The sequence below is a fragment of the Camelus dromedarius genome, chromosome 14 (assembly GCF_036321535.1).
Source record: "Camelus dromedarius isolate mCamDro1 chromosome 14, mCamDro1.pat, whole genome shotgun sequence".
NCBI classification, from domain to species: Eukaryota; Metazoa; Chordata; class Mammalia; order Artiodactyla; family Camelidae; genus Camelus; species Camelus dromedarius.
This window is the reverse complement of record NC_087449.1, coordinates 67232999-67258670: the sequence shown is the minus strand read 5'-3', so window position 1 is coordinate 67258670 and position 25672 is coordinate 67232999. Positions and strand designations below refer to the sequence as shown.

Sequence of the window (25672 nt, the reverse complement as noted above, 5' to 3'; positions counted from 1 at the left end):
GCTGCCAGGAGGGGCTGGGTCCTGTCACCCTCACCCCCCAGGTGCCTGGCCTGAGTGGACGGGCAGTGCTCCAAGGCAGAGTCCCCTGGAGCCTGGGTGGCGGCCCTGGCAACCCCATCCAGGGGCCCCTCCCCACTCACGTCCACAAGGGGCGTGTCCGGGGGCTTCTCCTGCTTATCGTCCTTCAGTTTCCTGCCCTTCTTGATTAGCCTCTTGGGCAGCCTGGCGTCCTCTCCCAGCATCAGCTCCCTGGGAAAGAGTGAGGGGGGATGACGGGCCAGGGCAGAGGCACCGAGGCGGGACCCCCCCCCCCAGCGGCTCCACACAGCCCACCTGTGGCCCCAGTAGGCCTGCTTCAGGTTGTCGTAGCAGGGGATGTCAATGTCGTCAATCTCCCAGGTGCACTGGTCATAGGGCAGGTCTTTCCACTTGATCAGGTAATGCACGTCCCCCTTTTTGTCGAAGCTGCAACACAGTAAACAAAAGGGGGGGGTCACTCGGGCAGTGGCCGAAGCAAGAGTCCAAAGAGGGCACCTCACAGGATGCAGAGCCTCTCACTCCCACGGTCCCCGGGGAACCCCAGCCAGAAGGGTGGCACCAGGGCAGTGACTCCAGACAGGTGAGGCGGCTCGGCCGAGGCCACACAGTGAGTGGGAGGGAGGGAGGAGGGCACAGGGTGAGAGGCAGAGCGGAGAGGGACATCTGGGGGGCCATGCTAACGGAGTAGCAAAGAGCCAGTGTCCTCTCCGTCCTCTGGAGCAGCGAATCCCATTCTGTCCTGGAGAGTTCCCCAGAATTCTCCATCTCCAAGTCAGAAAGGTTTCCACTGACCATAGACCTTTGTTTTCTTGCTTACAAACTCCCAAGCAGAGGGGTGGGTATAGCTCTGTGATAAAGTTCATGCTTAGCATGCACGAGGTCCTGGGTTCAATCCCCAGTACCTCCATCAAAAGAAAAAAAAAATTCCCAAGGACTGGACCAGTGCCCATCCCGGTCTGGGGCCCATCTCCGCAAAGTAGAGAAGAACGCAATTCCTATGCAATTCCCAAAGACCCCCAGACACACGGGGACCTGATGGCTGAGCCAGAAGCACAGAGGGGGTCCTTCAGAGAAGCACCTTACACTGTAGCTTGAATACAGCTCCCGGGAGGGTCCTAGGGCCTCCCACCCAACCCGAGTTGACTAGGCAACCAAGCCAGGGCAGCACTGAGGAGCAGGGGGGGGGCCATGGCTCCCCTACACGGCAGTGACGGTGGCTAGCCTGGAGACCACAGAGAGGAAGACCACTCCTGGTCATCATGGAAACTGATGGATTTCTTTTTAAATAGATGATTGGTTGTTATCCAGACTTCATTCAGGTAATAAATTTGGAGGAAATTCACCTGCCCTGCTTTTTGAAGGCAGGGAGAAAAGGTGCCATTTACGTCTGTTTTTTTTCCTTTTAGCCAAATATTTAATATATCAATTATATATATATATATATTTTATAGAAACACTATGCAGGTTTATAACACATCCAGCTTAATGATATTCAGGGACATTTTCACAAGTCATTTAATATACATTGTTCTTAATGTCAAATAAAGTATTTTATTGATAGCTAAGTTATCATTTATTTTACTTTATTTGTTTGACATTGTTTTATTTTTTATTGAAGTATAGTCAGTTTACAGTGTTGTTCACTTAGATTTTGGACATGAAATTTAATAAAGGTAAAGGGTTAGGGTTACGGCTGGGGAATCAGCGAGAGCTCCCACCTCCCGCCAAACCAAACCCACACTCAGCGTTCATGGGCCTCCTGCCTTGGTCTCTTGGTTCGACCTCTGCAGAGGCTCTGACCATTGGCATCTGGGGAATTTCAGACTGCTCAACAAAGAGTTGTCACAGGGGCACTGGAGTTTGGAACAGTGGCCAAGAAAGCAAGTCCTGCCATCAGAAAAGCATGGGTTCCAATCCCTGCTCCACTGCCTCTCGGCTGTGTGACTTTGGGCAAGTGACTTAACCTTGCTGGTGTCCATAGACACGGAAGTGGGGGTGAAACGCCACCTCCTGGGGTAGATGGCGCACAGTGGTGCGAGCCGCGTTATAAAGGAAGAGCAAAGGTGTGCAGGCCCCCGCACCGCAGGCGCACCGTGGTCTCCAGGGTGCGACCGCAGGTATCAAGCACTGACTTCCGCAGAAGCCCAGGACCACAGGGTTCCCAACCCACCACGCAGACCACTCCAGCGAGGCTGGGGGCCAGGTCCGCGGCACACCTGTGGTTCAGGATGCGGTGGATCATCATCCACTCGGGCTTGATGCCGTAGCGGTAGAAGCGCTCCTCCATCTTGGCGTAGAGCGGGTCCTTGTTCTTCCTCTTCTCGCTCTTGCCGTCTTCGTCGCCAGAGCCGTAGTCAAAGGGGGGCGGCTCGTCCATGTCGTTCTTTCTTTGGTAGTTGCGATACATCACCGTGTGGTAGAGCTCCAGCTGCTCGTGGAGGGGCAGAGGTTACGGGAGGCGGGGGCGGCCGGACACCATGTCCCCCAGCCCAGCTCCCCCGGCCCCTAGCCTGGCTCCCAGGCAGGACAGTCCTCGCCTTCAGCCTCCCTCCTTTCCAGCTCCCAGCAACGCCCCTGGCTCAGGGAGCTGGCCGGCGCGTTTTAGGTCCTGAGCCTTAGCACGGCCACACTCGCCTGGGCGCCTCACCTGCAGCTCCTTCACCCAGGAGCAGTGCCAGTAGGAGAGCCCAGCCCACTTGACAAAGAACTCTCTCTCTGGGATGCCCTCCAGGGCCTTGGGTGGAGGAACACCAGGCTCCACATCGGGCCCGGGCAGCCCCACCATGAAGGGGGCCGGCGGCTCTGTCCACCTCCAATGCAGGATCCGCTGGACTTTGCCCTTCAGTGGGGGACACTGTGGACAAAGGAAGGTCCCGGATTCAGGGCTTAGCTGCAGGGTCCCACCCCGAGGCTCCCTACAACAGGCTACACTGCTCCCCAAGTCAGACAGCACCACAGTGACTCCAAGACACCACACTGTCCTCAGAAGCCTGCCCCAGCCGTGCACGCAGGAGATGAGGCAACTTGGGTCTGCACACACACGCATGCACACACACCTGCACACGCACAACGGAAGACCAGATGCACATGGGGTAACTTCGGGCTGGCACAGCACAGCCCAGGCTCCACGGGGTGGGGGATTCAGCACTGGGGGTGGGCTAGGGACAACTCAGAGCATAGAGGTGTTCAAATGCCTGTGGTGCCTGGGGGGAGGCCTCTCCTCTCCCTGCAGAAACTGAGGCTCCAGCCCCAGAGGCCTCCTACCCTCTCCTCACCACCAGCCCTGGGACGAGAGCCAGGTCCTGGGTGGGTCTGAGTGGACGGTTCAGCCTTGTGTGGCCTTGGGCAAGTCACTTGACCTCCCTGAGCCTCAGTTTTCTCATCTCAAAATAGGAATAACAAAAGGCCTGGTACTTGAAAACTCAGGAAGCATTAGACGGACGCCCAGTAAACAGTGGCTGTGCTGGGTGGTGGCCGGATTATCACCACAGCCTCTCTTCTCTTGGCGGCTGAGCCTGAAGGGGACTGAGAAGCCTAGAGGGCCAGGGAGAGGCGGGACTCGGCGTGGATGCGACCGGGCTTGGGACTGAGCTATTGGCCTGCGGAGCGGGGCCTGGACGAGGAGACGCCTGGATGGGCGAGGCCTGGACGGCGGGGGCGAGTCGAGGCCTTGATAGACGGGCCGCTGTCCAGCAGAAGCAGGACCTTGGTGGGTGGGGCCTGGAGCAGCACCGGCCGGGGTTGTGGCGGGCGTGGCCTAGGCCGCGGAGGCGGGGCCTTGGTGCACAGGGCTCGCTGGGGCGGGGCCTCAGTGTGTGGGGCCTTTGTGCGCAGGGCTTTGCCGGGGGAGGGGCCTGGTCGTGGAGGGCGGGGCCTTTCCGGGGGCGGGGCGTTCGGCGCGGGCGGGCGTAACACTCACAGTACAGCGCGGGCAGAGCCATTCACCGTTTGGGATCTCGGGCAGCGGCGGGTTGAGGCAGTGCAGGTGATAGGAGGAGGGGCAGGCGTCGCAGCAGAGCAGCTCGCCGCCGTCCTTGCACACGCGGCAGAACTCCATGTGGTCGTCCTCCTCCTCCTCGCAGCCGCCCTCCTCCTCGTCGTCGTCGTCGTCCTTCGGCTCCCACTGGATCCCCTCCTTCTCCTGGAAGGAGACGTCCAGGTGGAGGCACCCTGGGCCTGGACGCCCCTCCACCAGGATGCGAATTCCTCCCTCCCTCTCCCACCTCCCCACGTTCTGCGCTAGGGTCCGGAATCCAGGCACAGACAAAACCTCCTCCCCACTCTCCCCCCGCCTCTGCCAAGGGCTTACACAGTGGGGACAGCTCCACTTGCCCTCGGGAGCTTTCTCCAGCTCTGGGTCCAGGCAGACGAGGTGGTAGGCCCTTGGGCAGGTGTCACACAGGATGATCTCCCCACCCTGCTGGCACACCTCGCAGTAGTCCTGGTGGTCCGTCTCGTAGCCATCACCATCATCGACTGGGGAGGGGGCAGAGGCAGACATGGAGGGCCTTGTCCCCACTCCCAATGCACAATCAGTCTCCACCCCAGGCTGCACTGGCTCACACTAGGCACTTAATGGATGTTGGATGAATGGGTGGTGGAAAGACAGATGTGGTGAACAGAATGATGGAGGGAGTAAAAGGATGAAGAGCTGCATAGAAGACAGATAAAAAGAAAGAAGGAAGGAATGGAGGGGGGGAAGGAAAGAAAAAAGCTGGGTGGGTGGATAGAAAGGTGAATGGATGGATGCATAAAGGGGAGGGAGGGAGGAAAGGAGGACTGAACGGAGGGAGGATGGGAAAGGGGATGGGGGAGAGGGGACAGATGGGTAGAGGGTGGATGAGGGTAAGAAGCAATTCCTTCCTCAGAGCTCCCTCTGCTAGTGCAAATGCCCTGGGGTGGCTCACATCATAGGTCCCTAATGTATGGAGACTCCCTGGGACAGGACCTCCCTTCTCCTGACTGTAGAGACCAGGGTGGTTGAGGAAGCCCAGGGAGACTGCCTGGCTGAGGCCTGAGGATGCCTTTCCCTGCTTCCCAGAGGGGGGTCTGCACCCCCACATCCACCGCGATGGCCCTGGGAACCCTGCGGACAGGACGCCCTACTTCTCCTCTTCTTGCGCCTCCTCTTGCTCTTCTTCCCCAGGGCAGCGGAACACTCGGAGCGCACGGAGGCGCTGTGGATGCTGGCGCTGTCAAAGTCCGACTCCTCGTGCTCATCCTCCTCGCTCTGCAGGGGCAGGGGAGGGCCCTGTGAGCCCAGAGCCGGCCCTGGGGGCTCCTCTAGAGGGCGTCACAGGCCTAGGCAGGGGGTGGATTCGGGAGGGGCACAGTGGAAGCTCCGGAGGCACCGTGCTGTCTGTGGTTCATCTCCTCTCTCCACCCAGCTAGAAAACCCAAAAGCCCAGCCCACCGGTCCAGCCTGATGTCTACCACCCTCCCCAAGCCCTGCTCTCCAGCCCTCATACACTCCCCACCTCATAACTCCACCTCCACACCTCTCCCAGGCCCTGCCCGCCACCCTGCCAAACTCCTACACACCCCTCAAAGGGAAGCCCTAAGGACACCTCCCCCAAGGAGCCTTCTCAGATCTCTCCTTAACTGGACCTGATGCACAGCCTGTGTGCCAGGTCGGGCCTGCCCCATCTGCCTGTCGTTGGCTCTCTCCTCGTGCACGTGCACAAACTCCTTCCAGACCGTGAGTAGCTCCAGAGCAGGGCCCACTATGGTGGAGCAGAGGGCCTAGCACATCAGCATGTGCTCAAAACTCAATCTGAGCTGGGCAACCAGGCCCAGGCTGGACCACACTTGCTGCTCCGTGCTCCCCTCCACAGAAGCTAAATTTGAGACCTGTCACTTGCCTCTACCAAGGGACAAAGATGACTTCCATCTCTGCCCCTTTGCAAGCCTGGGGCAGGTGAGGAAAACAGGTGCCAGGTGCCCTGTGGGGCTGGAGGGCAGGGTGAATGCCCCTACCCCCGGAGAAAGGGGGCCCAAAGGCTCAGACATGGACTTAGGGTCAGTCTAAACCTGACGCCAGAGCTGGTCCTGGAAGGGCAAGGGAGGGGCAGGGCTCTAGCCCAGACTGATCCTGTCCACATGCCACCTTCCTGGGGCCCACCCTCCCAGCAGACCTGGGCACCCAGGCCCCATCAGGACTCTCCCACCTGCTGACCAGATGGAGAGGCAGCTGGGGCAGAGGGAGCCAGGACTGAGCCCCCGGCTCAGCAAGGTGGGCAGGAGAGCAACCCACCCGGAGTCCCAGCTACAGGGGCTCTCAGAAGGACCCAGGCTGAACCCCTCACCAGTCAAGTGGGGAAACAGGCCTAGCAGGCCTGCACGAAGAATGGGAAGAGAGAGTAGGGACGGGCGGGGGGAGGTTATGGCTCAGTGGTAGAGCATGGGCTTAGCATGCACGAGGTCCTGGGCTCAATCCCAGCACCTCCATTAAAATAAATAAATAAACAGATAAGAGCAGGGGAGGGGGAGCAGGACCCACCCCCAGGATGGTACAGGGGAATGAACTGACAGCCTGCTTGCAGGGCACGCATGCTCCACACACACACACACACACACGCACATGCACTCTCACCGAGGAGCCTTTCTTCCTCTTGCTGCTGACCCCTCCAAAGCGGAACTTGAGCCCGGCCACCTTTCTCCCTTTGCCCTTCTTCTTTGCATCCTTGGAGCCTTTGATCTTCTTCCTCACCCCGGGTCCTGGAAAGCAAGGGTGGAATAACCAGTGCACACCGCGGCTAGCTCACTCACCGCCACCCTGTCATTCAGCCTCACAGGGAACTTGGTAGAGGACACTGAGGCTCAGAGAGGTGACATCCGTCCTTAAAGGTACACAGCAAGTAGAGAGGGAGCTGCAGAATAACCCTGGCCCCGTCGCTGCTCTGGCCATTGCACTGTCCCTCTTCCACACTGGCCATCTTGGGAACAGCCCTGTCCCATCCCTGTCCCCAGAAAAGAGCTGTCCCCAGTAGAGCTAGGGGTCCCCAGGGCCACCAAGGGCACACCCACCCACCTGCAGTCCATCCCTGGGTCCTGGAGGGATGTGCTAGGGCAGGAAGCCCTTTCTGCAGCTGCCAGCCCCCAGATTGTCCCCAGGCCGTGCTGGCACTACTCAAGACCACCCCCACCTCTGCCAATCTCCCCCAGGGAACTCCAGCTCCCAGGAGGCCAGCAGGGCTGAGTCTGTTTTTAACGGAGCTGGCCACAGGACAATTAGCCACCTGGAGAGCAATGACCCCCCCAGCAGCCTCTCCCGCCAGGCTGAGCAGGGAAGGAGGGGGCCTGGAGGCAGGTGGCCTAGCCCCGGGCCCTTCGCCACCCACACCGCACACAGAGAGAAGGGACAGGGAGCCCAGTTGTAACTTCAGTGGCGCCACAGAAAATCTATTTCAATTTTTCAGGTTCTGAATAGGCAGCCCAGGGAATCGACTGCTCAGCGGCTGGAGCCCGAGAGGAAATGAGAACGAAGGCGGGCTGGGAGGACGTGAGGGAGTGGAGCAGGGGCAGGCTCCAAAGCCCAAGTCACTCACCCACCCGGCCCCTGCAGGGACCCAGCAGAGGGGCCCATCGTCCTAGAAACCAAAGCTCCTTGGGGCGGAAACAAGGGGTCCCCAGAGTCCTCTCTTCCCCCCATCAAAACCCAGATCAGGGCACCCAGGAAGGTGAGCTGTGGGCAACCCCACCATTCAGAGCCCTGGGGAGATCAGTCTCCCTACCCCCAGGGGGGCCAGAAACCCTCCACCCAGGGAAAGAAGTTCCCTCCCCTAGAACTTCAAGTCACAGAGAGCCTCTTGTCCCTATCCTCCCAACCAGATGCCCCCACGGAGTCAGATTCTGTACCTGGAACTCCTTCCAGGCCTCCCTGGGATGCTGGCCCTGACCACACCCATTACCCCAAGGGCCAGATGCTCAGACGAGAGGGATCAGTGGGTCACCCTGGGACCCCTTCTCCCTGGGAATGGTGCAGCTTCCAACTCAAAAGCCCCAACTCCCAGCAGCATGGGTCACCCTTGTCCCTTCCTGCACGGCCAGGAAACCTCCCAAAGCTCTGAGCACAGCACGTCCTCCACTTCCCCACTAGCCCCAAAGGAAGGCAGGACAGATGCCGCAACACAGCTGAGAAAGGGTGTGTGGGTCCAAGGCCAACCACGGCACTGGGTCCCTGATAAAGGCCAGCCAGGCTGCCCCAGCCGCCCCAGGCTGCGGGGGGGGGGGGGGGGGGCTCTGCTAGCGGGACTGGGTGCCCATCCACAGCCTTACCCTTGCCCTCCTTGGTTTTGGCCTTGCGGATCGGCACAGGCTGGGGTGCCTGCTGGGGGCTGACGGCCAGCGGAGGCGCGACAGTGACCGTCTCTACGGCCGCTGCCACTGCCGCCGCAGCCGCCGCGGCCGAGCTGCCCTTGAAGGGGTTGTTGGCACTGAATTCCCGCCACTTGGCGCCCAGGACAGTCATCATTTTGGACATGGGGATCTTTGGGTTCTTCTTGGCGATGAGTGGCCTGAGTGGGGGGAGAGGCGGGAGGGTGAGGGCAGCACCGTGGAGGGGACGAGACTCCCATGTGACCCCAACTCTTCTTCTCCCACACCCGGGATACATGGCAAACTGGGAAAACTGGGCGGAAAGGAGGGGCAGGGAAGAGGACAAAGAGAGACACAGGGCCACACCGAATGCTCCTGATTTTCTCTTATGTGATCTTCTAACTGGGTTTCCAGACCCTATAAGGCCTGAGGGGCCAGAGGATGGGGACTACAGATGGCCCCTGGGTGTCTGGTCCCATTTCTTCAAGAGCTGAGAGCAGCCATGGGGGCTTAAGACCCCCAGGACTGACCTCACGTAGGGCCAGCAAGAGAAGGCGGGACCATCTGCTAAAATGGAAGGGTCTTGACCCTCCCATGGGCTCTGCCCAGGGTCAGTGTCAGCCTGACCGCCCACCCTACTCCAGAAGCCCAGGGCTCTGCTCCTCTGCCCCTCTACTTGGTGCCCCCTGGGGAGTCAAGCCTCAAGGGCAGTCTCCATAGCAGCCCCAAGGCCCACCTGAGAAACTGGCTGAAGGCCTTGTAGTTGGTCAGCGTGTGGTAGTCGGCCTCTGAGAACAGGTAGTCCACGTCATCCAGGCCCCACTCGGCCATGAGCTGCCCCGAGGACTTGGGCTCCTACGGACACAAGAGGCAGAGGTGGAATCAGAAGTGGGGATCCTTCTAACCTGCACCCCCACCCCTGGGGCCCCACTCAGGAGGCCTCGGAAAAGCGGAGGGATTGCAAGCACTTCTCCCCAACCCTGAAAACATCCTAGAGCACCCCAGCTGCCAGCCCCTTGATCAGTGGAAATGCCTCAGATGCCAGCGCACAAGGAGGGGCGGGGCCGAGTGCCTAGGGGAAGCCATGTGCATGCCCAGAGCAGGAGCAAGAACAGGGCTCGCTCTCCAAGGGAACCTGAGCATCAGGACAAAGCAGCAGCCTGAAGATGGGTTTTAGGAGGGCAGCTGTCCCTGGGGAGGCAGCAGGGCGAAGGGGCTGCCTGGGCATGCTGGGAGGAATCAGGCTGCCCCAGGATGTCACCTGGTACAGTCACACAGGGACCTCGTGAAAGGACAGGCCACTTTGGGTTCTGGGGCCAGGACAGGGGCACAGGACAGCAGTCCAGTTAGGGGTAGAGCCCCGAGAAGGTCCCTCAGCTACTGCTGCCCTTTCCGCATGGGGGGCTGAGGCCCAGAGAGGCGTGTGAGTTCCCAAAGGGCACACAGTGAACTCTCAAAACAGCCAGCTCGGGTGTCAGGTCACCGGGCAGACCCGGGTTGGCTGGGAACAGAGTAGGCCTCAGTTTCCCTATCTGTAAAATGGGGGTAACAGCACCTCCCTCACAGGAGGGACAGTGTTAGCACAAGTGCTCGGAACAGGGCCCTCACCCCGATTTCCCACTTGTTCGAGGGAGCCCAGAGCTGCCCCAGCCCCACCCACTGATCCATCCCACCAATCAGCACACAGTACTCCCAGGCCACAGTCCAGGTGGGCATGTGACTTAACCCAGCCCAGACAAGGGCACCCCTGGGTCACAGGCCAGCTCTCCCTTCGGCTGGAGGGGGCCGTGGGTCTCCAGGAAGCCCTGAGCTGCTGCTACACACATTCTCGGCCACGAGGATGCCTGGCCTGACTCCACGGAGGCAAAAAAATGGCTGTGGATGACACCACTGGGTCTCACTAGCTGGAAGTCCCCTTGCCTCTCAACTCTCAGGGGCGCTGACCCAACAAATCCCTTTTACTGCCTAAGCCCCTCAGAGCTGAGATGTCTGCTCCAGCAACGAATGGAGGGCCCCCCGGGTGGAACACGCAGCCTCCCTCGGCCCCAAGGGACCTGCTTCTGGGCCTCCTGTTCTCTGTGACAGTTCAGAAATGTTCCCATGTGGGACCCCTCCTTTGGCTGACCCGCCGCCAACCCGCGGCCATTCCTGGAGGCAATCAGGCTCAGTCCCACTAGGAAGCAGGGCAGCCAGAGAGCAAGTGATGACATCGTTACAGGATAACCCTGAATCACTCCCGTAAGTTCACCTCTCAGAGCAGCCAGGCCCTCAGCTATTATCAGTCACAGATGACTCATAACGCACCTACCAACTAAAGTGCTCCCTCTGTGTCAGACACCACAGGCACTGCCTAACTGCAGTCATTGACACCACCACCTCTGCCTCGCCCAACAGCCACTGTATTAGCATCTTTAATTACCTTATCTTTAAATCCACGGCCAGCCCAGACTGAGCTTGGGAGCCACGTGAAAGAACTGAGGAAGCGGGAGACTCCTGGGTGACGTGCTGTCATCTGCCCCTGCCTGACCCAGAGCCCGTCTGCCAGCCTTACCCTCAGCCCTTTCCCTCCCCGAGGAGCCCCCACAGTGGGGCCTGGCGAGTCCAGGGGCCTTGGCTCATGCACATCGCTCCCCACATTCCCAGGGAAGAGGGGAGAGCTGCATCACCACAGCTTCCCTGAGTCACGCTCACTGGGACACTCTCAGATGCCCATGCGGGCGCAGTTTCAGAACACGTGTTAACAAAGTCCCCTCTTCACTATCAGCAGAGCTGTCCAGCCGCTTCTTCTTGGCAAAAGCTCCCATTTGTTTTATTTTCCCAAATTGCTCCAAGCAAGAGGTTCCTGACACGAAACTCGAGCTCAGACCATCACTCTCCTCAGAAACAGCTGCGCGCTCAACGGGGCAAGACAGCGGATAATGCATTAGCGAGAGGCCGCCCGACTTCCTCTCCAAACTCCTAAACGTCATCCGTCGATTTCAAGTGTGCCTCCCAGACTTGCGGCTACAGCATTTCTCACCCGCTTGCGTCCAGCCACCATGTGTGTGCACACGCATGTGCACTCACACCCACAGACCCATCTGCCCCGACAGCTACTCGTGGGAAAGGATGCTCCGGCCCTGTTCACTAGGGGGCTCCTGGGGCCAAAGGCAGCCGGTTGACAGCGGGAGGCTCAGCCCATCCAAGCAGGTGTCCACCCCAGCCAGGCCTCAGTCTCACCTTGAGGCATCCGTCCTCATTCTCTTCCTCCTCCTCATCCTTCTTTTTACGCTTGGCTTTTTTCTCCTTCTTGTCCTTGAGTTTTTTCTTTTTCTTTTTATTTGGGGAGTAGTCACTGCCCTCACTCTCCGACTTCTCCTCCAGATCCTCTTCATTTTCCGACAGCTCATCGTTGCTCCCCTGGAAGAGAAAGGGGGACAGTGAGGACAACAGGGGCCCAGAGAAAATGCAGAGTCCTGGGCCACAGTACTGCCCCGAAGTGGCCTCCTGGCAAAGCTGGTCAGCAGCTCAGGCTTCCTGGATCATTCACACCCACCAGATCACCATGCCCAGCCAGAGGGGCTGCCCTGAGCCAGCTCAGGCCAGGGGTCTCACCCCCGAGGACTGGTCAGTGACAAACGGTGCTGTGCAGGGGAGCCAAGGCCTCGAGTGAAGTCAGACTTCCCCACCGGGCAAGCTCAGCGCGACCTGCTTGAATGGCCCTGGGGTGAGGCTCCAGGCTCCATTTCAGGTTTCTATGGACTTTGGGATTTTAACGAGAGTCAATGGATGGCACTTGGACCCAGGAGCTCAAGGCAGACGATGTAATGCCCGGAGCCAAAGAACAAACTGCAGGCCAGGCTCCTGCCTGGATCTAGCTCCCAGTTCCTCACCTCTCTGGTTACGTATGCATCCTATGGAATCGCATGTGTCAAGTGGAACCTATAATTAACAGGAAGCGCACATCCCAGTTTTATCTGCCTGTGCGCTCTCCGGAAGCGGCTAAAGCACAAGCCCACCTTCCCCATCGCCCCCACCCTGGCCGCTGCGTCTCCATATGAGACAAGGTAATTTAGGCAGCTCTCAAGCTTGGCTTCCTTGATTTAGTTTCCCCTCCGTACAGGCAGAAAATGGCCCATTTATATGGAGATAAGGATGTTTACAGACAGAGCATCGCCACCAGAAAGGCACTGCCCCTCAGAGAAAGCTGGGTATTCGAGGCTTTTCCAGATGCAAGTGGTCTGACAAAGCCCTTCTAGCCCCTCCCAGCCCCTCCGGGCCTGGGTCTGCTGGAGAGACCAGGCACTGATGCGCCAATGAAGATGACACTTGGCATCTTCATGCTGGCTGTTTACTGTCTTCAAGGTGAGCATGGAAGAGATGAAGAGAGAACTGGAGAGATGAAGGATGAGCTCCAGAAAGAGCAATGAGGGAGATGGAGAGGGAGGAAGGAGAGGAAGGAGGGGAGGAGGGAGAAGGGAAGGGAGGGGGCGGGTGGGAGCAGAGAGGAGGAGGGCGGCAAGGGCAGGGGGTCTGTCTGGATAACCCTGGGGGGCTCCCAGCCCACTTTCCACCCTTCCCAGCCGCCCTGAAGAGTTGAGAGTCTCTTCCCAGGAAGGAGGCTCTCCTTGAGATGCAGCTGCAAAGGACCCACCCATGGAGTCCCTCCACTCCCGAGTCCCCCGCACACTCAGCTCACTCTCCTCACAGCCAGCTCCCTGCTCCCAAACCTTTTATGCCCATTAAGCTGCTGAGTCAGTGTGCTGGCTGGCGGTTGGCAGGCAGCAGGGCCTCTGGGCCTTTCCGGAACCCGAGTGTTTCCCGGAATACTGACTCGGCCACGCCAGGCCCCAGGGGCAGTGCTGGTCCTGGCTGCTGCCAGATCCTGCCCAGGGCAGGACAGCCGCGCAGGTACTCCTGTTCCCAGGGCTGGTGGCCACAGCTCCCAGCTCTGCCTCAGTTCTTTGGGGAGGCAGGGGTCAGCCAGGGACGCCCATTTCTCCCGAGGGTATAGAATTCGGCCAGCTTGGAAAGACTACCCTTCGGGAGACCTGAGAGACAGGCTCTATCCCAGCCCACACCCCAGCAAAGGTAAGGATGGGAGGAGGAGGCTGCCACACACTTCAGCACCGCGGACAGAGGCTGTGGGACGGGCCAAGGGAGGGGGCATGGGGCTTGCCCTCAGCTGTCCCCGGGACCACACAAACCAGATCAGGGAGGAGGCAGAACGACCCATGCAGGGGTGCTGGGGCTCCCTGGGGAGACTGCAAGACAGAGACTGCCTCAGAGCTCTGACCCTTCCTAGCCTGAGAATTGGGCACGTAACTGCAGCACCCTGACCTCAGCCTCCTCATCTGTGAAATGGGGATGCCACAAAAGGTGGTCAGAGGAACAAGGGATATCGTATAAGATACGGCCCAGTATTTTGAAATGGGAGAGTCCCAAGTATCCATGATGCCTTCCACTGTGCTTGGAAGCAAAAGATGCAGCCAGGACCACAAACTGGAGGACACAACCAGCTTCATCCCCTTCGTTTCTGCCAACTGGGACTGGACTAAAGCCAACTGCCTGGACAGTGCCTGCAGCTGGGCAACAATATAGTGCAGACGGGCAATATGATGCCAACAGGAGGAAGCGGCTGCGGTGGCCACACCCGACAGGGAGTTGCCCTTAGTATCTACCAGCAAGCAGGCACTGCCACACAGGAGACGTGAGGAGTGGCCAGCACAGCTCCAAATGCAGGGCCCAGAGGGAGCTGGAGCGAGGGAGGGGAGGAGGGAGGGGGTAAGGCACCTCCAGCAAACACCCCCTGTCTGTGTGTGCACCCTGTGGGGGGGGGGGCTGGCAGAAGGCTCCAAGCTAGGCATTGACGGGTTGCCCCCACAGCAACCACGCTGGGACTAAGTAGGAGGGCAGGAGGGCAAAGTTCCTTCTCGAGGAAAGAGCTGGAACCGCAGCAGGGCACGTCTGCCACTCATTGGCACCCCAGTCGCCCACTGGGGGATGGCAAGGACAGCCACCCCTCATTTCAGGGAAGGGAGAGACTCCTCCTTGCACTGGGGAAAGCCCGGCCCAAGACTCCGATTCCCCAGTTCTCCAACTCCTCGCCCACTCCCCCATCCCCTCTGGGCCCTCCACAAATGAAGCTCACACCCCCTGACCCACTCCCACCCGCATCCGACCACATCCAAGCCCTCCTGCCCAGGACAGGTCTTTGGAAATTGGCTTCCCGCTGGTATCGTCTATATCCACAGCATCTCTCTGCACCCAGCTGTTTAGACATATCTAGATCAGGGCCTCCTTTTTTGTGTGTTTTGTTTTTCCAAAATCTTCCCTTGCAGAGAAGAGGGTGAGCAGAAGGGCAGCAAGTGGTTCTGAAAACACCTCAGAGAGGAGTGACCCATCAGCAGGACCTGGAGGGACGCAGGTCAGCCAGTGGCAAGATGGAGAGGAAAGACTGAACCAGGAGCAGACCAGCCGTTCGGTGTCTCAAAACTTACGAGGGGGGCGCAGAGCCACATTCACAGGGGAGACATGGGCACAGAGCAAAACCGCCCTAATAAAGCCCTGAACCAACCTCAGCTTTGAGCCACACTGTGGGCTCTGAACGTCAGGACCTGTCTGGGCTGTGACCTTGACACTGTCCTTTGGGCTGCAGCAGCCCCAGGCCTGACTACAGGGGCTGCACCTGAGAGCAGAAGAATCCAAGTGAAGTAGGAGTCCCAACAGAATCCTTCTGCAAAGCTGCCTTAAACACAACACCCAGGCTGGCTGTGCAAGGAGCTGGCGGTGGGCAAGAGGGGCTCTGCCCGGAGCCTCCGACCCAGGGAGGGCACCGCATGCCACCGCGCAGACCCTGGGAGCCCCGAGTGGGCATCCCACGCCTGCCTTTCCTCACCCCAGCTCTGCAGATGTCCTTTGATCCAGGTCTCCCACTCCCCTCTCCCTTCCCTCTGTGCGCAGCGCTCAACACACACCACATCTCTCCAAAAAGGAGGCATTTAAACTCAAAAAGAAAGACTTGGAGAGTTGGTCATTCTCAATTTGGGATCCTTCAAGATTGAGAGGGAAAAAGAAAGAATGAAATATGAGCCTTCCCATTCACGAGTGTTATAAACAGTTATAATTTAGCACTGAATAATTGGTTGCTATGGTAACCGCTGCAGTACAGGTTGAAATCATCTCTCCCTCCTGCACTGGGTCTGACAAGGAGCTTCATCTACATATGCTCAGGTTCCGGCCAAAGCCCAGCTATTTCATGTAAATCAGAATTCAGGACTTGCCGCCTGTCCCCGCACCCTCCCCACCCCCAACCCACCGCCCAAAAATCCCTGCTGCTATTGGGTCCCAGCCGAGGCCCGCTGCTCCCTCCACCCATGGCCTTGAGTTGGGGCTACCCGGTCGGAGATGGAGGGTAGCAAAGGGGTGACATTCTCCTTCCCACGTCCTGAAGACCGGGATCCACTGGCAGCGGATGGGCGGTGGGCACACGGCAGCCGGGCTCCTGTGCCCTGGCTGTCTTGTGCTCCAGACCCTCTGAGATCTGACAGCTGCTAAACCAGCACAGGGGAGGGGGCAGCAATGGTGCAAGGGCCACCAAGGGGCCTGTCTGGTACTGTCTAGTCATCTGCAGCCCTCTGGTCATTCCCCTCCCCCGGCCTCCACCCCTTTTGAGATCCGGAATTGCATCTCAGAATTGCATCTGGGTAGAGAGAGGAAGGAGAGAGGGTGAGGGAGGGAGGGAGGGAGGGAGGGAGAGTGGAGAGAATGGACGAAAGGGAGGGAGGGAGGAAATGAGTGGTGGGAGAAGAAATGGAGCGAGATGGAGGGCAAGGCAGACAGAGGAAGAGGTGGCAAGAGATGCGTAAGACAGAGAGGCCACACTCAGGCCACGGCAGTGAGCGCAGGCCCAGAGACAAAAACAAAACCGTGCGTTCAGGTAAGGCCCGAGGAAGGAGACGGAGAAAAGACCCGGGCGATCTCAGCAACTGGGAGGCAAGCACCAGCCCTCCAGACCTCGGAGGCCGCTGGCCCCCACACCGCCCCTTGCCAAACTCCCCCCACCCAGCCCCCTGCCTCACTGCTGTCCAGACACTGCCCACCACCAGCCTCCATCCTGACCAGGGCAGGGGGAGGGTCCAGCTATTACCTGTACCCAGGAGGGCAGGAGAAAGCCCAGCCCCGCGGGGGGCTGGCAAGGAAGGAGGAGGGGCACCCCAGTGGCCCTTCCTCAGCACTGGGGGACTGGGCAGACCCAGCCTGAGGCCCAAGACCCAGGACCAGATGGAACTGCCCACCGTGGCCTAGCCTCCCCCCAGTTCCTGGGACAGAAGCAGCAGGAGAGAAAGCACTGACAAGCTGGGGAGGGGGCACTTGTGCAGGAAGCCCTGGCCTCGTCACTCAGCCCCAGGCCTCTAGAATCTACCTCCACCCAACATCCACAGAGCCTCGGGTCTGAGGGGCGAGAGCAGGGGCCAAGATAGTACAAGATTTCACAGCTTTGACCAGGAAGTCGACCTCTGCAATCCAGGGCCCTGCCAGTCCCGAGCCATCTACCCTCTGCCTCAGACAAGGACAGATCCGCGGGCCAAGGTGCTGGCAGGGGTGGAGGGAGCCGCCGCGGGAATTCAGGGTCCCCTCCCTATGGCAGGGGAGCTGGGCCACAGCATGTCCCTCAGTGGGGGAGCCTCTAGGCACGGGTCCCCCTGCTCCCCTCTCCTGCCTCCACTTCCTCACCTGGATAATGGGGACAGGAAGCTTCAGTTCACAAACTTTCCCACGTGCAGCCCACATGCCAGCCCCATGGTTAGGGGTGGGCATCCTGGGAGAGGACACACCCAGACATCCTGAAACGATGCTGCCTGGGAGCCCAGGCAGTGAGGACAAAGCTGAGGGGCAGCAGAGATGGAGGGTGGCATCGGACAGGGGCAGCAGTGGGCTTGGAGGAAGCTCAGGGTCCTCCCGGGGAAGAAAGGGCAGTCTGCACGCACTGGAGGAGAAGAACGGACTGGCGTGGCTGCAGGTGGGCAGGAAGCAGCTCAGGGCTGCTCTGGCCGGGAGCCTGGACAGCGGCGTGGGGGCACGGGGGCCAGGGGCGGTCCAGATGAGACATGCTGGGCCCACCCTCACCAGAGAGCACAGCAGGCTGCTGGGCGGTCCTGGCCGGAGGGGGCAGGGGCTGACACCCTGCTTCCGAAAGGCTAGCCCCGGGCTGACCACTGCGGGAACCCAGGGCACAGTCCAGGGCAGGCCCTGCCCTCCAGACACATGCAGGCCGACACCCTGGATGCCCCCAAGGACCTCTGACCATCCCCTGTGGCACCTCACATGAAGGTGCCCTATTGGTCCACATCTGATTTTCCCCCAAACAAGCAGGTGAGGTGGACAGGTGACGACCCCTTTACTGCAGACACAGAAGTGAGGATCAGGTACAGGCAGTGGTTCCGGAGATTCTGGGAAGAAATTCTGCCCCTTCTCGTTCACCCGCCATCACAGGCCCTCCACCCTCAGGGGTCTCCTCCCTCCCACCCCTGCAGCACCCTCAGGGACCCTCCAAAGCTAAGTCATCCCACAGCCTCCTCTGCACAAAGCCGTGCAGGGGAAAAGCCAGAGGCCCACAGTGGCCTTTGCGACCACATCAGAACATTCCAGCAGGGACCTGTGCCCTCAGCCTGGGACATTCTCCCTGAGGGCTGCGCGCACACACACACACACACACACACACTGGGAAAGCCAGAGATCTGACAGCGCTCCCCCTCGGAGCAAGAGGGCCAGGGAGGACCAGGCCTGGGGGTGCGGCTAGACAGCCCTGGGGCCAGATCTCAGCTATGTGGCTGTGACCCTGGGCAAGTTCATCTCTGAGCCTCATTTGTAAAGCAGGGCACAGGCCATCACCTCCTCAAAAGGCCACCTGGAGGATCGTGTGATGCCCAGGAGAGGTGGCAGCTCTCACGTGGTGATGAGACCCCATCCCCGTCCCTCCAGAAGTGCGAGGGCTTTAAGCTGCGAGCCAGCCCCAGTCTCCCCCTCAGCCGGGCGGTGGCCACCATCCTGCCCCACCGATTCCCACAGCTGATGCTGAGGATAAAGTGAATCCACGGGAAAACGTTCTGAAAATCCTCACGAGAGTTAGAGGAGCGCCCGGCCCTCACTGGGGCCTCCTCACCTTCTCCCACTTCCATCATTTTCATCAGGATTCCAACTCACAACAGGTTGGAAGCAGCAAGCTGGAGATAGATGCCTGCCGGGAAGCAGGCGGGGAGAAAGCAGCAAGCGGCGCCCGTGCTGCCGAGAGCACAGAGGCAGCGGACGCAGAACAAGCGGGAAGGAGGGCCCCTCGGGGAAGGGGGGGCGAGCGCCGGGGACCCCGTGCGTCACGGCCCAGGGTGGCCACCGGTGGGGGGGGGGGGGAAGAGGTGCCCTGGAACACCCTGCTCAAGAAGACAGGACACTAGGCAGGTGTCCGTGGCCCAGCCCAGACACTGGTCCCGGCGCTCCTCACTCAGGCTCAGCTCTCGGGACGCGCCCGCCCCGCCGCTGAAGGTTCCGGTAGCCCGGGGCTTTCTCCGCAGGCCCGGGGGCGGGGGCAGCCGAGACCTCCCCGCGGCCACGGCCCCACTCACCTCTTTCTTCCTCCTCTTCCCTTTGGGTCTGTTCTCCTTGAGCTTCTTGGGCTTCTTCTTCTTGGGAAGGCTCACGGGCTCTTCAGGGAAAAAGTCGTCGAAGGCTTCAAGGCCACCATCTTCTTCTTCTGGAGGAGTCAGCGGGGGGGTTACTCCAGGGAGCGACAGGGACAGCACAGCAGGGAGACCCCCAGGGACGGAGTGAGAGGCGGGACCCCGCTGGGACAGCCAGCTCCTCTGCCAGTCTACCATGCCAGGTCATGGCCACTCCACTGTCCCCGGCCCCCCACCCCTTCTCCCTCCCACTAGTTCCTCTGCCCCAGCCCCCTCCCAACCCCTCAAAGCCATCCCCAGACCTACTTAGTGGAGCCCGAGCTCCTGTGGGCTATGTTACATCACCCTACCTCTCTGGGCCTCTCCCCCTCTCGTCTGTGAAATGGGACAATAACCACCTACCCTGCTACAGCAGTGCTCGGGAAACTGAAGCAAAAGTGAATGACTAATTAAGAGGTCTTATTGACATGGCTCTAACCAGCCCCATGGAGCCAAAGTCATCTCCAGCTGGCCCCAGGGAGGGGTCGGGGCCCATCTCTGCCTTTCAGAGGCGCACAGTGTGGCCAGGAGACAGACAGCTTGTGAGTGCAGGACGACAGGGACGTCCAGACCACAGCCCCCTGGAGCACCCTAGTGGCCCTGCGAAGCAACTGCCCGGGGGGTTTGCAGGAGAGACCAGCATGGAGGACGCCAGGGCCCCCTTAATGGGAACATGAAGACCACGCTGCCTCTCCCGCCCCGATCCCACACATGCACCCGCACAGGTCACTCCCGTCACACACACCCAGACACACACGAACAGCAGGATGCCACACACGCTCCAGCTGGGCGCTTGGGACAATGTGACATTCCACAGAGAGATGCGGGTATTCTAGAAGCTGCCCCCTTTTTCCTGAATTCCTCGCCCCTTCAGGAACCTGAAAGGCCAAGGGGGAGCAGGGCGGGTGTGGGGCGGGGTATCGCTGAAGCTGCAGCCGGCACCGCCCCCCAAAGGGAACAGGTGGCAGCAGTCTGACGCCCACCCAAGAAGTCAGGAATGAGAGAGGGCACCAGCCCTGAGGCCCCGGGCACCAGACCTGGCCACAGAGGAAAGCGAGAGGGTTCTCTTGGGGGCAAACAGCAGCAAGAAGACACCACAAGAACAAATCACCCAGAGCAGAGCTACATCTGTCCTCCTGGGACGAAGGAAGCTTCCAGAAGGAATCAGCCGAACCTCCAAAGAGTCCACAAAAGGGGCTCACGAGAAAGCCAGCACCCTACGCTGGCGGCTTGTGCTCCACCCCCCACCCTCACTGCCCACGTGCGGGGTGGGGGAGGAGCAGAGAGAAGCGCCACGGGGTGGGGGGACATGACGGGGTCTCACTCAGCTGGGGTCTCCCTGGAACAGGACCTCCTTGTGGGGCTGCCCCCCGGGGGAGCCCTGAGGAGGGCGAGGAGTGCCAGGGCCACCCAGGTGACTTCCACCTGGGAAATGGGCAGAGTGTCCCCAGCCCCACCAGGAAGCCTCTCACAGTAAAACACCCTGGCTGCTGAACGTGTCAGACCACAGACACTTGGATACGGACATGCACCCTGGACACTCCAACATCTGCCCTCCCACCCTCCATATGGGTCCACACCAGGTCCTGGGACCCCTGCCCCCAAGAGTCCCCAGGGCGGAGAGAGCAAGGCCAAGTCCCAGCCCCCTTCACATCCTGCCAGGCAAACAGATGTGGGGAGAGGCCTCCTCCGGGCAGGGTCAGGCAGCTGCCCCGGAAGAGGTGACCTGAGGGTGGCCTGAATGCTAGTCACCCCGGGAAGCCAGCTCAGTGGTCCTGACTGGCAGGGAGGGCGCTGCTGAGGACAGGACCAGGTGGAGGGCACAGCTGCCCTGGCCTTGGGGGACAGGCAGTGAGGGTGGGCGCAAAGCTGGGTTTAACTTGGGCAGACCTCAGGTGGAGCCAGGCTGAGGCAGCAGAAGCTGACCCCGTCCTGCCCCCCAAGCCTTGACACAGGAGGAGCAAGGATTTGGAGGCCAGCTGAAAAGGAGCATAGGGACGCCCCCCCCAGAGTCATGCTGAAGTGGAGAGCTCGGGGGGGGGGGACAGTGACATGGTTGGCAAGGAGCCATGCTAGGGATCTGGTGCCAGTCCACGCCTGCCCACTTCCCCACCCGCCTCCACCTCCCCCCGAGCCGCAAAGAGACCGCCTGGGCAGAGCCACCCCCGCACCCTGGCAATGCCCAGCACCGTTATGTAACAGGCTCAGCTGATGCAATCGGGCGGGGGGGGCCTCTCCCTCCTGCCTCCTGCCACTTCCCCACGTCCCCTGTCCCCTCAGCAGGGCGGTCTCCCAGGCTGGGAAGGCCAGCCCAGCACATGGTCACAGACTGACTGACTGGCCAGCGGAACAGACAAGGGGGTGAACAGGTGGCTACGGGAGGTTCTAGAAGGAAGCCTGCAGTCTCCCGTGGGCTGTGCCTGGGAAGGAGGCGGGGCGCCCTCCACCTCTAACCCACATCCAGAACAGGCCGCAGAGGATGAGGCCTCGGGCCCCCTGCCCTCGGACAGACCCGCTCCTCCACTCCCAGAAGGCCTGACGGCCCAGGGCCAGCTGCCTGGTCCAATCCCTCCTCCAGGAAAGTTCCAGGGCTGGCGCACAGTGCCAGGGAGCCCACCCTGCCCACTCCATCTCTGACAGGCCCTCCCTCCCCTGCACAGAGCTTCCGGCAGCCCTGAGAACACCCTGGCAGACCTTCTGTGGCACTGCTCCCCAGGCCCCCATGACTCCTGTTCACCTGGGCTTCACCTCAGCCCTGCCCCCTCCTCCCTCCCTGCAACGGGCCCTGGATTTTTTCCAAAACCAGGCCTGGGAACTCACATCCAAGCAACCCTTCCCGGGACTGTGCCCCCTCCTCAGGGCGCACAGCCTGTGGTAAGGTGGGAGGCTCGGGCACTGGGGTCCCAAGGAGGCGTGGCCTCGAGACTCCTTGTCCTGCCAGGTCCTGGCCTGGCTGGAAGTGCCCTCCCACACCAGCCCTGCCCCTCCAGGGCCCAAGGCTCCATCAATCCCAGACGGGCTATAATTAGGACCCATTAGACCTGTTCTGTCTCCTCTCTCCTGAGCTCCCAGGTTGGAACCGCCCAGGAAGAAAGTGGGGGAGGTGGCTTCAGAGACAGGCAGGGGGACAGACAGGAGTCAGTAAAGGGAGGTACCTTCCGCTGGTTTTCCCTGAGCTTGCCCCTCCCCAGCTCCCTGCACACTTAGCTTAGCCCTCAGAACCCGCAGGCTGCACTGCAGGCCACAGCCCAGGCAAGAGGAGTGGACCCTTCTTAGGAAAACACCTTACAGCAGCAGAAGTGCCTTCACACCACCTGCGCCAGGCTGGGAGCTGGTAGCATAAGCCAATCTACATTAATTCATCTACGCCACACAGCAACCCCAGGAGACGGTACTGTTATTACCCCCATTTGCAGATGAGGAAACTGAGGCTCGGAGGATCTCATCACTGGCCCACATCTCAGTTTCACAGCCAGCAGGTGGCAGAGCCAGAATGGAACTCTGGCGGGTGGCTCCCACCACCACATGTGGTCCCTGTGCCAGTCCCTCCTTCCAGGCAGAGGGCCCTCCCAGAATTCAGACTTTCCCCATATTTACTGAACAAGCACTGAAACAGCATGGTCCATGTGCCAAGCTCAGGCATGCCCTGGGGACACTGAGGTGACTCAGGCCAGCCCTTGGTCTGGAAGGTCACCTGAGGTCCTTTGGTGGGGGTGGTAGGGAGATCAGGGCTAGTCCCCTGGAAGTCCACATGCTCACCCTACAAATGATGCTCTGCCCACCTCCTGTCCTTGTCCTCTGGGGAGGGCAAGCAGCAGAGCCCAGTGGGGCCTGGGCAAGAATGCAGCCCCCCAGGGAGCTTAGCAACCACAAAGTAATCAGAGCAAAAGAAAAGCACCTGATTGTGAAAGGAAAAGTCAGGTCATCTGATTTGGGGTGGCTGAAGGATTTGGGGAGGCCAAGCCAGGAGTCGGATCAAGAGCCCCATCACCAGGGTCCAGTGAGCAAATCTGCCAGCTGTGGGGACCCAGCTGAATGTCCTCCATCCTCTCCAGAGCCCAGGGACAGGGGCTCCTTCGCTTCCCGCAAGCAGGGAACAAGACCATCTGGTGGCCAGGAGGAGGGACAAGGGAGCACAGGCTTCAAGCCACCACCCCTCCTGGCAGAGTGGCCCCCAATCCCTCCCTGACTGAGCCCATTTATTCAGCCTTAAAATGGGCCTAGAACTGCCTTCCTCACAGGGTGATGAATTAGAAACTGAGATGCAGTTTAAGTGCGTGACAATGACAGTGCTCAGCCCAGGGCCCCAGGAGGGTTAGGATGCTGGAGGCTGAAGGAGTGGGGGGGGGGGGTGTCTCTGGTTCAGGCATTGCTGGGCCAGAGCTTCTCAGGGCCACCCTAGGGAGGGGTGCCCCAAGACTAAGGTTCCCATCAGTCCTTGGAATGCCTCCGACACCACAGGCCTCTACTGATAATGGTCGAGGGGGAGGGGAAGCAGGACTCCCACCCAAGAGAGGATTAATAATTTATTTATGACATTTAACAAAACCCAGATATCACCTCACTGGCATCTCATCAAAGTCCTGAGCACCGTGGGCAGGCAGGCCAGGGCGGGGGGCGTAGCAGAATAGGTGATGCTTTTACTCTAAGGGACTGGGGCCCGGGAAGAGTGAGGGAGGAGAAGGATGGGGACCCACAGCACTGGCAGGGAGGAGGAGGAAAGAAAAGTAAGGACTCAGGAAAGACAGACTGACAAAGGGATAGACATGGGGACAGAGTAAGAAGAAGGACAGAAGCAGGGAAAGAAGGACAGAGCTAAAGAGCTAAGGCAGAAAGTCACAAAAGCTTTCTCTGCAAAGACCCCAGAAAGTTAGACACCACGTACTGTGTTCAGTACTTGGCTCAGTAAAGATAAGCAAGAAATCTATATTGGGTGGATGGATGAATGGATGGATAGACAGGTAGATGAATGGATGGATGGATGGACTGGACAGATAAATGGATGGGTGCATGGATGGAGCCTGGGTAGGATGGAGAGATGGATGGATAGATGGGTAGATAGATGCATGGATGAATGGATGGATGGATGGATGGATGAATGGATGGATGGATGGATGGAGACTGGGTAGGATGAATGAATGGATGGATGAGTGGATGGATGTTTGGGGAGTGGGTAGGATGGCTGGTCACTTGGTGGTGGGTGTATGTTTAGTTGGTTGGTTTTGTGGTTGGATGGGTAGATGTTTGAGTGGGAGGGTAGATGCATGGATAGGAGGATTAACAAGTGGGTGGGTGACTGAATGAATCAATGAAATGATAGATCAATACAGAATGAGGGGAATCTCCCACAGGCCAAGCCACTGGTCACTTTACCTCCCTCCTCCCAGTAAAAAGGATTAAGTATTATCAGGCTCCCTGAGATGGCCCAAACCCACATCACCCCAACGTGGGGTTGGGGGGAGGCAGGCAAAAACAGCACAGACATTTGGGAATCATGGCTCTCTCCCTCCTGGTCCCTGGGCCCAAAGAAGCTTAGATGCTGTCACGGCTGGGGCCTGTCCTATGGGCTATCAGGGCACAGGCCAGCCAAGGGCCTGAGTGGTCATATTGCCCGGCCAGGAGAGAAGCTGGGCTCACCAGCTCTAGGAAACCCGCTCCTCTGATTGTATGTGTGGAAGAAGGGCTGGGCCTACCAGGCAGGGATTTCTGAGGAAAAGGCCTAGGACACAGAGCCCCTCTCCTCCCGCCCCCACTCCAGCCTCTCCCAGGCCCCCCAGCTTACTGGATGAGGGGGCAAGTCTTGGAAGCATTTCCTTGGGGAAGGCAGGCCAACTGCCCCCCTTGGATGGTGCTAATTATAAGCCACACTTTATTGGGCCCCTATTATGTGCTGGGCACTGTGACCTAAAAGTTCCACATGCACCATCTCACCAGTCCTCATAATAACCCTCTATGAGGTAGCTGGTGTTGCAGCCCCATTCTAGAAGTGGGACACTGAGGCAGAGGGACTGGGGAGCTGGCCCAGGTCAGACCGCAAACAAGCAGGAGAGGCAGGGCCCCCCAACTCTTGAGCCCTCTCTTTGAATCCCCAGGAGAATCTGGCAGCTGGGGTACATGAGCCCGACAGGCAGGCACCTACTTTGCCTGCCTCCTCGGAGTGGGCTCGCCCACCTGCCTCAGCAGCACAGAGCTGGCCAGGCCAAACCTGGGTGCCAAACGAGAACCCAGGCAGAGTGACAAGAGGAGATTTGACATGTAGTGAGTCCCCTGCAGGAGATGTGAAACTCAGTGTGACAGCTCCCAGCACACTGGCTCCTCTGCCCCCAAATGGCCACATGTAGGACCTGCTGGCTCTAGGTCCCTGCGGGCCCCAGCCAGGAGCTCAGGCTGAGGGCTGCAGAGAGGCCGCGTGGAGGACTCGGGGGGCCGGCGACCAGCCAGCGCTTCAGGGGAGACATGAGGCCTGGGCGAGGCTGTCATCACGTCCAGAAGCCAGGGTGACCCAGGGACTCCCAGCCCTCAGACACGGAGACCACAACCCTCTCTGTAGCACCCACAGTGCCAGGCGCCAGGCGCAGCAGGTGGTCAAGGGAGTCACACCCAAGGGGAGAGCCCATGGACAC

The 25672-nt window shown here is 59.8% G+C and overlaps 1 protein-coding gene across 2 annotated transcripts in view; it reads right to left on the bottom strand.

Moving 5' to 3' along the window:
- CHD5 (chromodomain helicase DNA binding protein 5) overlaps positions 1-25672 on the bottom strand; it is a 60524-nt gene that overhangs the window by 32261 nt on the left and 2591 nt on the right. For both annotated transcript variants that reach the window (XM_031463915.2, XM_031463917.2), the window contains exons 2-13: positions 18957-19084; positions 11575-11754; positions 9092-9210; positions 8317-8555; positions 6632-6756; positions 5146-5269; positions 4349-4515; positions 3959-4180; positions 2687-2893; positions 2256-2467; positions 334-465; positions 141-249 (exon numbers count right to left, since the gene is read on the bottom strand). In XM_031463915.2, coding sequence (XP_031319775.2) covers positions 141-249; positions 334-465; positions 2256-2467; positions 2687-2893; positions 3959-4180; positions 4349-4515; positions 5146-5269; positions 6632-6756; positions 8317-8555; positions 9092-9210; positions 11575-11754; positions 18957-19084 — 1964 coding nt within the window. The remainder of the gene's footprint in view (positions 1-140; positions 250-333; positions 466-2255; positions 2468-2686; positions 2894-3958; positions 4181-4348; positions 4516-5145; positions 5270-6631; positions 6757-8316; positions 8556-9091; positions 9211-11574; positions 11755-18956; positions 19085-25672) is intronic.